Genomic DNA, 13,721 nt, shown 5'->3' on the forward strand with positions numbered 1-13,721 from the left:
CAGCCTGAGCATAAGGTACAAAGTGTTTGAAAAATATATAAAATAGTTGAAAGAAAAAATAAGGGCTGTTTACATGACAACTTTCTGAGGGTAAGTGTGCATGTATGCTAATCCTTAGCATGCTGCCATACAAACAGCTAGCAAACGTCACTTTTTCACACATTTGTGAAATTTCTACATCATATCAGTATGACATAGCATTTGATTTACTGTAATATAAAAACCATAACAGTAACATTTGGTAGTTCATCATGCCACAGAATGCTGTGTAATTTCCTGTGTAATTTCCAAAGCCACATTTAGTTAAACCCCATTCCACAGTAATGGTAAAAAATTAAAATTACATTAAAATGATTTTACTTGAAAAACAGTATTAAAACAATTATAGGCCTATTTTAAAAAGTCTGATTACATATTTAGGTATTAAGACAAAACAAGCAAACAAGCAAATTAGCAAAGAACAACTTCCAAGTGGGCTACATCTCAAAACTTTAGAATATTGTAAAAGGTTTCATATTTTTGTCACTTATTTCAAAAACTGAAACTCATATTACACAGAGTAAAATATTTCAAACTTTTATTTGTTGTCAGAATTTGGTGTCTCAATTTTCATATTACATATAATCAATTAGAAATGATTTTTTCATGTCAAGCTTTTTAAAAATATGTTTATTCTTATGCAATAGGTCATGCACTATTTCCTCTTGCATGAATTACTGTACCAGTGTTTTCAATACCTGTAGGCCAAAAATCACAAAAATTACAAGAAAAATAGACTTGAAATATTTCACTTTAAGTGTAATGAAATTATAAAATAAATTCATTACACTTACATAAACTTTCGATTTCTGGAATAAGCGAAATAGTGAAAATGTTATTAGATTCTATTTTCTTAATCCACAGGTATGCTACATTTTCTCAGTAGCAAATGGATTAATTTATGAAACACACAAACTTCATTGTTCTCATACAGGTCACTATAGAAGGAAAACATTCTTTAGTTGTTTATTTTGGTCTCAATGACTAATTGCATTAAGACCTGTAATGGTTTCCATCACCAACCTTCGAACCAACAGAGAAGAAAATACCTGCATTCTTCAGTATTTATAAAGGTAACAGTAAAAGGGCAATATCTGACAGGAACAGAAGGAGAAATATGGATGACTGGAGGAAAAAAAATAATAGCACAAAAATAAAGAATTTAGATAGACTGGGTTATAGTTGTGAAAAAAACAAAAATAAACACATCAGATCATTTAGAATAATCTTTCACAACAGTGTGTCTGAAGAAAAGGCCAGAGCTGCCAAGATGGCGGCACTACTCCCTTCTCCCCTAAACATTACCAGTCTTACAACCAAATACATCTCCAGGTGGAATTACAAGAGATGTCAGAGCGTCACACTAATGGTTTCACACACAAATACATTTTCATTTAATTTGTGAAGTCAATGACCCATCAAAAGGTTCCATACTAAATGATGCTATAAGTTCTGGTTACAAATGCAGATTCCAGAGATACGACAGGTGGTTAGTCATGGGTGTACAGAGGCTGTTCCACACTCACTGGGGCAGAAAAGACTAACTACTCTACATACACAACAAAACAACAAAGTTAAGCAGTCTAATGATAAGAAGCTGAAGGAACAAAAACGTTAACACCATCACACATAATGGATGCTGACTTCTGCCTACTGGTCTCTTAAACATATAAAGCATATGGGAAATGTTAACAGACCATAGTACCAAAACCTGGAATACCCTTGGACCTTCAATAAGAATCTAAAAAATATTTGCATCTGGCTAGATTACATCTCCTCCAAACTCCAAAGACAATAGTTCCAATCCTGTAGCAAAAGGAAAAGATGTCACAGTGAGATTGTTGGAGAATCTTCAAAGGTGGTAGAAGCTAACAAGTTAGTCAGATGTACACTGCATCAACCCACCAACTGAGGGTCCATCACAACTTTTTAAAACAATTGTAAGACTTGGAAAGCACAGGAACTTTCTATATTCAGTGAAGCTGAACAAGTGTATATATCATCTTGGCAGAGACAGAACAGACTGGTGAGTCACAGCTGGCCTGGCGGACTGAGAGCCTCGGCCAATGTAGCTTCACATAGAAACAGGGACGTTGTTTGACTGTTGCAGCAAAATCCTTCACATGCTCCAAGGGGCTTGCTTTTTGGAGAAAAACGCATTTTTTCTCTCTTTTTCTATGTACATTAAAAAATGTAATGACTCAGAGCAGAAGGTAAAGAGTATCAAAGAGAACACTGGCTACAATTATTCTGAGGCAATCTTTAGCCTAACACTGCGTTAGCCATCCTCAAGAACTTGTTTTTTAAAAATTTGAGACTAATGTTGACATTGGTGCCACCTACTGATGTGGGATATGAATTACATGCTTTTTTTGTTTTGTTTTGGGGTTTTTTAATCCCAGAGTGTGTAGTCACAGATTTCAGTGACAGGAAACAGTAGTTAGCAGTGTCCTAAAACATCCTCACTATTAAAATCATTATATTAAACTTTTCTCGTCAAAAATATTGCTTTATGTTGCCGAGACGTGTGACAGAAAAAGTTAGTTTTGTTAAATGGTAATATCTTGGCGAATGGAGCTAAAACTAGGGTGGATGTAAGTCTACAGCACTTATCAGACCAACAAGAAGCCAACTGAGCACATCAAAAAAATCTACCAGTAGGTGGCGGTACGAGATATTCTAAGAATTGAATATATTAAGATCAATTCACAGGTGAATTTGATTTGGATACTTTTGATTTTATTCTTCTTTATTTGAGGTTGTGAGTTTATTTATAAGTTTTGTAAGGACTTTCCATGTTGGCTTTAATATAAAAATGTTATTTCTATCTTAGCAAGCAATAATATGATATTAGGGATGGATTGAATGCTGCAAGTCAGTAACTCAATGCAATCTGCTGGTTTTCCTGAAATAGAAACTTTTAATCGATTCAAACAGTGTCAAACAGTGCCTACTGTACTGTTTGACAACTAGGATCAACTGGAACGTATGTGTGATTGAACTGGAATGATTTTTGTTGTGAATTGGTGCTTTATGAATAAACTAATGCAAAACAAGACATTAAGAATTTATGATAAATAGGTTGATTCAAGGGGGGAAATATCAATGTGTAAAGTGTTTTTTTTTTCTTTGTTCTTTTCCAAGATTTTACATTAAAACACAAACCACATGAATTTTTAATCATTAATAAAGTGTTTTGATGAGTGTGTGTCCTCACCGGGCAGCACCTGGCACTCCTGCTGCTGCACCTCCCACTGACAGTTACTGTTCAGGGAGCAGCTCCGGCAGTTGGCCAGTCGGAAACACTCCTGCTCCTCCCGTCGCTTGCACCTGGACAAGTCTCTCACTGACTTCTCACAAAAACAGAGAGAGAGAATGAGGAAACAATATTAGTTCACTTCCAAGTTTTTTATTTTCAAGTAAATACAATAAACCCAGAGAAATCAATACAGCGCGCCGCGACGCACTGAAAAATGAATAAAGAGTGATGGGCGTGGTGAATGAGAAGTCAAACAGAGCATGCAGAGTGAAAAATGAAATCAATATGAGCATTTTATTCTGAGATGAAGTTTTTATTGAAGAATTCATTCTGGAAGATGGGGCTGTTTCAGTTCAGAGAGTAAAATAAAAAGCTTCAGCAAACACAAGGGAAATTATTTTTATTCAAACTAAAGTTAGCAAAAGTAACATATATACTTATTGTAAATGTAAGTATCATCTGGTCTTTACCCGGCTCTAAAATGATTGAAATCTAAGCTTAAGGGGACAAAATCGTTGACAGATTGAACAGCACTATGTGAAAAAACCAATTGTACTTCATGACTAAACAGCAAGCAGAAAAACTTTGGTCGGGGATGTAGCTCTTGTTTTTGAGGACTGCATGCTCTGTCCTTTGCATGACTTTGCTGGGGGAATCCAACTCATGACAAATATCATGTCTTAAATGTTTTCCACTTATGATGAACCATAAAATTGTTGTAAATGAGTTTATAACTTTGTCCAAATGGATGAGCATCAGTGGCTGTCGCTGATGATGTTCTTTCACGTTGGCATTGTGTTAGCACTACCGCTAACAGTAGTCATTGAGGCACACGGCCCTGTGTGTTTCAATGTCATACCAATAATATTATTTGAGCTAAGTAAAGTAGTAATTTCATTTGTTGATTTAAATAGACTTTTTATTTCTGTAATGCCAGTCTTAATTTTGGCAGATTTCAGCTATAAATATTTTTTGTTTGTTTACTAAAATGTTTTCCATTTAAATACCATTCATGACTAAATTACAATATTCATTCTTTATATTAAATCAGCGTTTCCAGAAAATGGAACACCACTAATCTCCATATAAACTCAAATGATGTAAAACAGGTTGCAGCTGAACAGAAAAATAAATATTCTCTATATTGTAAAATAATACACACATGTCCCCTCCTTCGCGCGCCATGCTTCCACAAGCTGAGCTGATGTTCAGACAACATGGATGGAGGTGGAGACAGAGAGAGAGCGCCGCCGTGCTGCTGGGCCAGCTCCAAAGTCAGCTATACAAAATCAGAAACATTCATGGTTTCATATTCAGATGCAGCCAAGCAAACACATAGAGAGAAAAACAACAGAGGCACACACAGAAAGACAGACAAAGAATTGTTCAGATTAAAACCAGAGAAACAGAACGAATGAGTGAAATGCTAAGATGAACACAAAATCATTTAACAGTGGTATCATTCATCTGTTTTAAGGCATTTTTAACTTCTATTATTTTCTCATATTTCTTCCAGCACAACTATCAGAAAGTATAGCAGGATGTACTGTTTTTAAAACTTTTAACCGATAACCTGTGTGAACTGACCACGGTGCAGTTGCTCGAGGCGGAGATGCACTTCCTGTCCTCACACCACTGGCAGCCCCAGGTGTTGGCTGTGCAGCTGGCGCAGTCTGAGAAGCGAATGCACTGTTCGTCTGTGCTGTCTGCAAGAAGAGCAACAAAGGGTCGTCAGAATATAGTAACGTTTTACCAGAGTTAGGCCTGTCACGATAGCAAATTTTGCTGAGCGATTAATTGTCTCAAAAATTATTGCGATAAACGATAATATTGTTTGAAGACCTTTTTACACCGATTTAATGGAAATGACGTAATAATGCATGCGATTTCCTGCCAAAGATAGATACACTATATTTTCAAAAGAATATTTAACACTGGAAATGATAAACAAAATAAACAAAACAACCAAAAACAAAAATAAATGGATTCTCAGTCTCTATTAATAAAAAATGTACTTGAATAAAAACTAAACAACATAAAGCCAAATTGGAGATAAATACTGCATTCAACCAAAAGAGTGCAGATTACAAAGTCTGTATATTATGTTGCCCTTCAGTAATAATTAGATTTAAATAGAGAAGATGGGCACATCAACTACCTGATGCAATAGTTCACACTACATGATTTTTGCTCCTATTTTTCCCCTTACAACAATCTTAGGACATTGATCTTTCTAGGATTGTGTGGTGTGTTATGGTAGATCATCTTGCCACTCTGATCCAAATCAGGGGTTTTCCCCAACTGGGATCTTAATGCAGCCTGTTGAATGTGACAGGCAGCCAATCAGAAAGCGCAGATTCTCCTCAGTGTTTTCTGAGGGGAAATTACGGAGGGGAATCCCAAACAGCCAGCGGACATTGGAGATGATATGTGGAAACAACATTAATGTTTATTCAACATGCAAAGAATATAGAAATGACAAGAGGAGGAGTTGGAGCGAAATTGCTACTGCAGTTGATAAACCCGGTAACTTTTCAGCTGTTCTTCGTTAACGTGACGTAAATACTGTAGGTTATAATGATTTTCATTCAGTCAGGACTGTATGCTGACACTATCCACATGCATTGCAGGTAGATTGTAGTAAAGGATTGATTAATGCCTGGTTTTAAAATTAGTTAACTGAACTTGTAGCCATTATTTTGTGCCCATTGTTGGACACCACACGGCCAGACCGAACCCGATCGAACCGTTATACCTAGGATTTCTGTCGGCTAATGTGTGGTCTGTCAGGTTTTGAAAATGGGCCGACAGCTCTAAGATCGTGTCGTGTGCGCTGGGCTTTACACTGAGGAAATGAGGAAGGGAGGAGTCAGTGGAGAGCACCAGAGTTGAGCCTTTTTTCATTCAGTGTCATCAACAGAAAGAGAAAAAGGTCGGAAGAGACGATAATGCCGATAATTAAAATGACGTCGATACTTTTAATTTATCGTACGATTAATTGATTTATCGTTTATCGCGACAGGCCTAACCAGAGTAGAACACCACTTTGGTTAGCCTTCTGACTGGAAGATCAGTTGGTTTTTATGGAAATGTCAATCAAAAAAGCAGGTTATGGATGGTTATTTCCTCACTTATGGGCCCTTTAAGCCATCACTTTTTATAAAGAGTAAACATCCTACGATAAAACTGCTAAAAACTAAAACCTGTCACACTGTTACGTATGTGCCTGTTATTGTAATGAAGGCCAAGAGACAACACAAGCCGCAAACTCCCTTATAGAATTGATGCAACTTTTAGCTACTTCCTTGTGCTATTCTATGGTGTCTGCACAAATGATGTTTGACTTACCTCAGGACACTTTTAATCTGAAAATCCAACTGATATGGATCAGTTGGATTTTTAGGGATGGGCATTTGTCATATTGTTTATCATTTTTATTCAGTTGTTCTGGATCTGAGCTCTATTTTATGATATAATTTTCAAAATACTTTTCATTTAAACCTGCAATACGATGGAGGAAGTAGAACACAAAGAAGCAATGCTTTAACTACATCTGGTTCAGGATTATCCTAATTAGTTTAAAACGAGCAGATTGGAGCATTGATGACCTCTGTTCTCATAATTACAATATGCAAACAAATTTGAAAATCAAAGGCTTTCAGAATAATTATAGTCATCATGAAACAATCAGCCTACTGGGAGTGAAGCTTGTCTTAGACAAAAGGGTTTTATGGTTTTGGGAAGACACAGATGAATAGAAACGGTAAACAGAGTGGACCTACCGGGTCGTGCAGGGCAGAAAGAAGCCAGGACGATGTGATCGTGCTGTTTGGACTCCCATGGGAGACATCTGCTTTTCACCCAGAGGCAGCGAACTCCCGGCCCAGCCGCCGAACACAGAGTTGGGGACGAGAAGGCTTGGCAGGATGGAGGGTTATAGGCCAGTACGTCATTCAGAAGCAGACCCGAAAAGCCTCCAAAGACGTACATGGAGCTGGAAAACCCAGATAATAACAGAGTTTAGGAGAGATTTGTGTGAGAAGGAGGAAACACAGCCAATCTTAAACAGGCACAGATGAACACAGGTAGAAAACATTAAAAGGCAGCAGAAACGACCTTTAGAAATCAAAAGGACTTTATGGTTTGAAGCCGGCCTTCTGAAGTTGAAAGCTGACATTTTTGTGGTCATAGTTGACTCTTTGAAGAGTGAATGTTGTTAAAGGATCAGGTCACCATTTCAAATGGAAGAAAGAACATCCCCTCATATTCTGATGGATTTTTTGAAGCAGACATCTAGTTTTTATTTAGAGCTGACATTTACAGGCAGCCCTACCCTAAGAATGAACCAGTTGAACCTTTGAATTCTTGAAGGGTTGCAATTTGAATTCAAAATAAAATTGATCAGCACCAAGGCTGTATGTTCAGCGACAAAGGAAGCAGCCACACAATGTAATGATGTCATGAGTCGATGTTGAGAGCTAAAACCAACCAAACCCTGAATTTCTGTAGAGAAACTGTGAAGCAGGAACTGTATCTCCATATAGAGGCGCTTCTAAACAAAGAGCTTCACAGGATGTAAAGAGTGGGAGGAGATGCAGCTCAATATAACACGCACTAACAGGGATGAAGCCGCAAAACAAGAAAAACCACAGACTCGTAAAGGGTACTGAAGAAGCTATGAGGACATCCAGAGGAGACGTCAAGGAAACTTTAAAGGTGAACACTGCTTTCAACATTCAGGAAAGTACGAGAGACCCACCCATTGCTGACCACAGCAGAGTGTCCGAAGCGGTTGACATCTCTGTGGAGTCCTGGTCTAGGAAGGACTGTCCATTTATCGCAAGCTAAAAGACAACAAGAAGGAGAAAAAGGCGTTTCTATACATCAAGTCAAGTTTATTTGTACAGCAACAAGGCGGTTGAAACTGCTTTATATCAGAAAAAACATAATACAGTCATCAATTATGAAACAAGAAATAGTTGTTACATTTTGTCAAATGCCATCATTAAAATTATCAAGCAAATGCACATGGAATATGTTGGTCAATGTTCCATTTGCCACTAGTCCAATGGAACATTTGTAACTCCAAACAGGCAGGGTTTTTTAACTAAAAATTCAAATCAAGTTCCAACATTATAACTGCACTGATGTTTGTGGTTGAAACTTAAAAAAATGGTGTATGAAGACTAACACAGTATAAATCATCATCATATTTGACATCAAATTTAGAGATAATAGATCAGGAGAAATACTTTACATGGAACGAGACTCAAGATTCAACTCATAAGTATATTTTCCTAACCTTGTATCAAATTTTATGGCTGTAGAATTAAATGTAAAAAAATTAGACAATCTTAAATTTGACTCAGTAAAAGCCCTTCTCTCTTATTTTTGCCTTTGTGTACAAAGGCAAAAAGCAGCAATATTATTGCTCCTTTTTGTATTTTTTCCCATTTGTATTTTACAGCTCTGTGATGTTTTAATGACAAAGGCGTAATTAATATGGAAATGACAGGATCTGCAAGTGTGTAAGACAGTCTTCAGAGAAAATGTGTCATCTCAACATTTAAGGCATCACTGCTCATCGCTGGGAAAGTTTGAGACACCGGATTGCTAATGACCTCGTTAGCGGCTGTTAATTGAGAGTTTGTCTTTAAAGAGAGAGACGCTGCAGAGGACACTGCAACAGCTCATAACTGTGAGACTTGTGTCAGTGTCAAAAATCTAGGGTGTTGTATACAATGGTGATGATGTCTAGGGTTTTAATATATGAATGACTGGTTATTATCAGCTTCTAAAATGATTAAAATTCTCAAGCGTATGAAAACACACAAAGATTTTCACCATGTCGATTTTGGATCAGTGGGGAGATTCGTCATCTTGCGATCTGAAAGTTATGGGTTTGTTTTCAACTCCAGGTTGCAGAGCAATCTGTGTATTAGGGTGCATTCACACCAGCTGTGTTTAGTCCACTTTAATTCAACTACAGTCTGTTTGCCTAGAAGTCTGGTTTGTTTGGTAGAGAATGAATCAATCCAACTCTGATGCGAACCAAAAAAGTAAACTCTGGTCCGCCGATGAAATCAGGTCTCTCTTCGGTTAAAATGAACTCTGATTGGTTCGAATGCATATGTGTATACAAGTGGACCTGGGAAGCATGAAGCGGGCTACAGCGCAAGGCATTCTGGGTAAATATCAGGGATGGAGGGCTTGAGGTCAGTCTTGGTTTGGTTTTGTTCAATAAATTGAGTCAAGGTCAGTTCAAGACTCAAATGGGTGTGGTTACATTTACTAAATTAAATATTAGTTTATTTTGACCATTATTAGTTTAATACCAAGAAGTAGCTTTGGTTGAGTAATTAACCATTTTTCCATTAATTTTTCTATTTTGTGTTGTAGAGCTTTATACTTATGGCATAAAAGTTACAAGTCTAAGGTGTAATATTACAAATGTCAGACAGAGACTCTCAATGGGCAAAAGTTTAATCCTTAACAACTTGACTTGGTTTGGAGCAAAATAAGCTATTATTCATCATTGAAAGGATTGGGTTTTTTTTTTTTATTTATAATTTGCCAGTTTAAAGGTCGGAAATTTGTGTTTTACCAGTAACTTCTGGTAATCTCAGGAGAGTACATGAGTCAAGCAAACTTGATATCTACACAGAGGATTAGGTGGTCAAAAAGACCATCATTTAGACTTATTTTCTATCAGACTGTTTTGCTTGTGTCCAGCAGATCTTGGCAAAAACTGAAACACATTACTAACCTCTAATTTAATACAATTATTGCAAAACGCTGCAGCAGCCAAGTGTGTGCACTGCATTCAAGAAGCTCAGTAATTTGGCTGCTTTTTATAACAGGTGAAAAATGGGAAGTGAAGCCATAGAGGACAAAGCACTACCAGTTCCAATTAAAGTTCATTAACCAGAATCAAATCCTATTACATTGCAAAGGAGTCAGAACTTTGTGTCTGTGAACAAAAATGTCCAAAAAGTCTTCAGATATCAGCAGACTAAAAAAAGTTCTGTCAGAGTTTATAAGGACTACAGATAAACAAAAATAGGAAATATGAAAGTAATCAGTTGCTAAATTGACTTCAATCACCTACTAATAATGTTGAGAACATCCAGATCCAAGTATATTTTTAAATCCTCATGAATTCTGTTCCTCAGTGTTGCAGGGATACAGATGTTTTGTCAGCTAAGCCTTAATATAACCTGCAACGTCCTGAATCGCACTGGCACATCTGCCATTTTGATCATCGCTCAGCAGGATCTCTAGGTTTGCATACAAAGCCCAGCTACGACTAATATCCAGCTCAAGCACGCAGTACGTGGTGCTAAAACTTCAGTGGCTTTTAAGTGATGCCACTTGGAACTTGGAGACCTAAAATAAGCATACTGGTTCCACAGGGAATGCATATCGTGGGAGTTTCTTTCCCTGAGAACAAGCAGCAGTTTGTTTTTTATAGCTGTGAATTTAAGGCAGATGACTTATTGTTTAAATATAGATGTGTTTTCTTGTTTGCAGTTTTTCATAATTTCACATACATATGTGAATGAAAATTACTTGTGGGATAGTCAAAATAGACAATATTTTCAATTAAAAACCCTTTTTGTTTCTTATTTTTTAAGGAGATATGTGAGCCCAATAACAAAGATATTTTTATTGCTTTTAAATTACTTAGGTTATTCAACCATCAGATTGGTGCAAAGTGCCATTACACCCATTCAAGTGTTTAATCACTGATCATTCACTGAACTTCTTTAGACTGTGGACGCTGGGGTTACCATCAGGGATGTCTGTGCTGTGCTACATATTTAGCATTGAGATGCTATTTCAGGCTTGAGTAGTTTCACCAATAGGCTTACTTCTTTTATCATAACTTGAACACAACAGTAGTCTTTTCCAGGGTCCTATTGGGTTATTTTTTGAAGCACAAAATAACCCTAACCCAGTGGGTCGATAAGGTCTCGTCATCATTTAAAAAAGGTGGTTGAGATGTTAACGTAAACCCTTGGGCCAATCAATGAATGAAGTCTGCTGCCAATCAAATCACTTGTCTGCAATAACCAGCTAGGTCTGGCTTGTATCACCCCTGACAAGGTTCCAAAAAATGAAGAGAAAACACAAAGGGAGAAGAATCTGGCCAGGGCTGACTGGGGAAGAACGAGGTTAAAACCATGACCAGAGAAAAGGGGCTCTGGAAGGTTGAGGGTTATTGTAAAGACAAAGAAAACATGAAATATCACTTAAGTCTGTCACACCGTCCAGAAAAATCTGTTATGGTGACAGGCCTAAAATTACGATACAAATCAGAAATCACAATAAATTAAATGCTTATTGTAATATTACTTTTAAGCCATAATTCCCAGCCGAATCAGATGTCATGGATTTACTTATAAGATTTTTGCCGTTATCAAAACCAAAAACATTTACATTTGTGAATCCAAATCCCGCCCTCTTTAGAAAGTTTCAGATGCATTCCAAACGTCATCTGACAGTAGCTGCAGCTAAAAACTTTCAGTAACATTTCATCTTCAAGTTCCATTTTCGTCGCACTGGATACACCCAGTTTTACCAACATGACGTGGGTGTGAAGCTGCTAAACTGAACGCTTAGCACACATTCCATAAGCCACACACATACACACACACACGCCCCCACACACAGCACACAGATATATATAACCCACATTTCAACAAAGATTTTAATTTCCTCTCAGGATATGAGAAAATCTTTGTTAATAATGCATGGTGGGACAGAGAGCGTAATCGCCAGGCCAGATCGAAGCAGGCAGGCATTCTGATTGACAGGTTGATCTGATCTGCACTACTAGGGGACTTGATGAAGAAAGCCAAGAGGAGGAAGAAGAGGAGAACCAAACAGCATCACCCCCTGTTGCCATCTTAAAAAACAAGCTTTCAGAGAGTATTTGAGTTTGTGGCTGTTTGTGTGCAGCAAACAGTGTGTGGGTGTCAAGTTGGAGAGGGCCGTATTTTTTAATCAGAGTTCATTTTCCCCCAAATCTAATTAGAAGCGTGAGGGTGGCAGAGTTGTTGTGGGGGAGCACAAGAGGGGAAAGCTGAAGGGAGAGAGGGGAGAATTAAATCCAAATGATTTAAGTGTTTTCCATGTCAAGCAGAATCTAATGTGTGGCAGTGGAGGAGCAGGAGATGTTAATAACGTCATGTCGCCCCTCCAAGGTTAGTGCAGCGAAAGAACAAAAAACAAATTAGCACGCCGATCCACCGCTTGCAGCATGCACAGGACGGCACAGAGGGAAAGAAAGAGTAAATGAAGACGAAAGCAAGGATGGTGGGAAGTGGCTTCTGCAGGTTGAGCTAATTAACCATGTCCTGCAGAGATGGTCCAGAGGGCAGAGGGTCTTCAGAAGAACTTCACTGAATTCAATACAAGTTTTCTTTTTTTATTCATCTTCTTGCTGGTGGCCTCATGGGAGTGAAAATGTTGGACCACACAAGATAACAGGACTCCCTGAGTAAAAACAGGAGTTCAGACTGGACAACAGATTGATGGGGAATAAAATGAAAAAACAAAGTACAATGAATTAATGAACAACATTATCATACTAGGACTCAAATAATGAATCCTAGAACACAACTAGGACTCATTATTTGGTCTGCTGTTAGAACAAGACATATTATTGTGCTGTTTTTACATGTACTTGTTCGATCAAACCCCTAAAAAACACAAGAAGATCTGACTGGTTTTGTTTTCCTAAGGAAAACTAACTAGGACAAGCTTAACATCAGAAAATCCTCGAAGTCTGCAGAACATTTTCACAGTAGTGTAAGACTGAAAATTGAAGTTATGAAAATGTAAAATGTTTTGGAAATATTTTATTTTGAAAGGCTCCCCGGACGGGGAGACGAGTGAACATTGGGTGACAGCTGAGTGCGGGGACAGCTGATGTTTTTTATTTGTTCAAACACATAAGTTTTGCCTCAGTAGTGAATGTCTGCATGGAAATGATGTTTTGCTACTTTTTTCTGTCTACAACAGCAAAATAAATTACACCTACCCTGTGAGGTGCTTAGAGAAACCTCACAGTTGCTCTAAGCACTGTCTTGGGCTGGAGGAAATTAATATTTTTCATTTGTATAGATTATATCTATTAACATACTTCACACATTTTTATTTAAATATGTTATTGTAAATTAGTTTTCACACGACTGATTTTTATTTGCCCCCATGCCCACTTGGTGCCCTTTTTGAAATGTGAGATGCATTATTCATACCACTGACAGACATAGAAACCAAAATAGATTTGTAAATATTTTTGTAACCCCTCAGGTTATATATATATCACTCTTTTCTCCCCTTAAACAGTAGTAATCACGTTTTCTTAATTTGGTAAGTGTTTTACACTCACATATTGTTATTTACTACCGCCAGTAAA

At 37.4% G+C, this 13,721-nt stretch overlaps 1 protein-coding gene across 9 annotated transcripts in view; it reads right to left on the bottom strand.

Annotated features, from left to right (window-relative positions):
- Window positions 1-13,721, bottom strand: part of LOC102221619 (attractin-like protein 1) — a 361,245-nt gene that overhangs the window by 245,477 nt on the left and 102,047 nt on the right. For 8 of the 9 annotated variants that reach the window (XR_002752045.1, XR_002752046.1, XR_002752047.1 and 5 more), the window contains exons 11-15: window positions 8,058-8,142; window positions 7,081-7,292; window positions 4,886-5,004; window positions 4,461-4,577; window positions 3,257-3,389 (exon numbers count right to left, since the gene is read on the bottom strand). Coding sequence is in view for 6 of the 9 variants with exons in the window: in XM_023327067.1 (XP_023182835.1) it covers window positions 3,257-3,389; window positions 4,461-4,577; window positions 4,886-5,004; window positions 7,081-7,292; window positions 8,058-8,142 (666 nt within the window). In the remaining 3 variants the exon portion in view is untranslated. The remainder of the gene's footprint in view (window positions 1-3,256; window positions 3,390-4,460; window positions 4,578-4,885; window positions 5,005-7,080; window positions 7,293-8,057; window positions 8,143-13,721) is intronic. The other variant, XM_023327068.1, reaches the window with a different exon arrangement.

This window comes from Xiphophorus maculatus, chromosome 22 (assembly GCF_002775205.1).
Source record: "Xiphophorus maculatus strain JP 163 A chromosome 22, X_maculatus-5.0-male, whole genome shotgun sequence".
Lineage (NCBI taxonomy): Eukaryota > Metazoa > Chordata > Actinopteri > Cyprinodontiformes > Poeciliidae > Xiphophorus > Xiphophorus maculatus.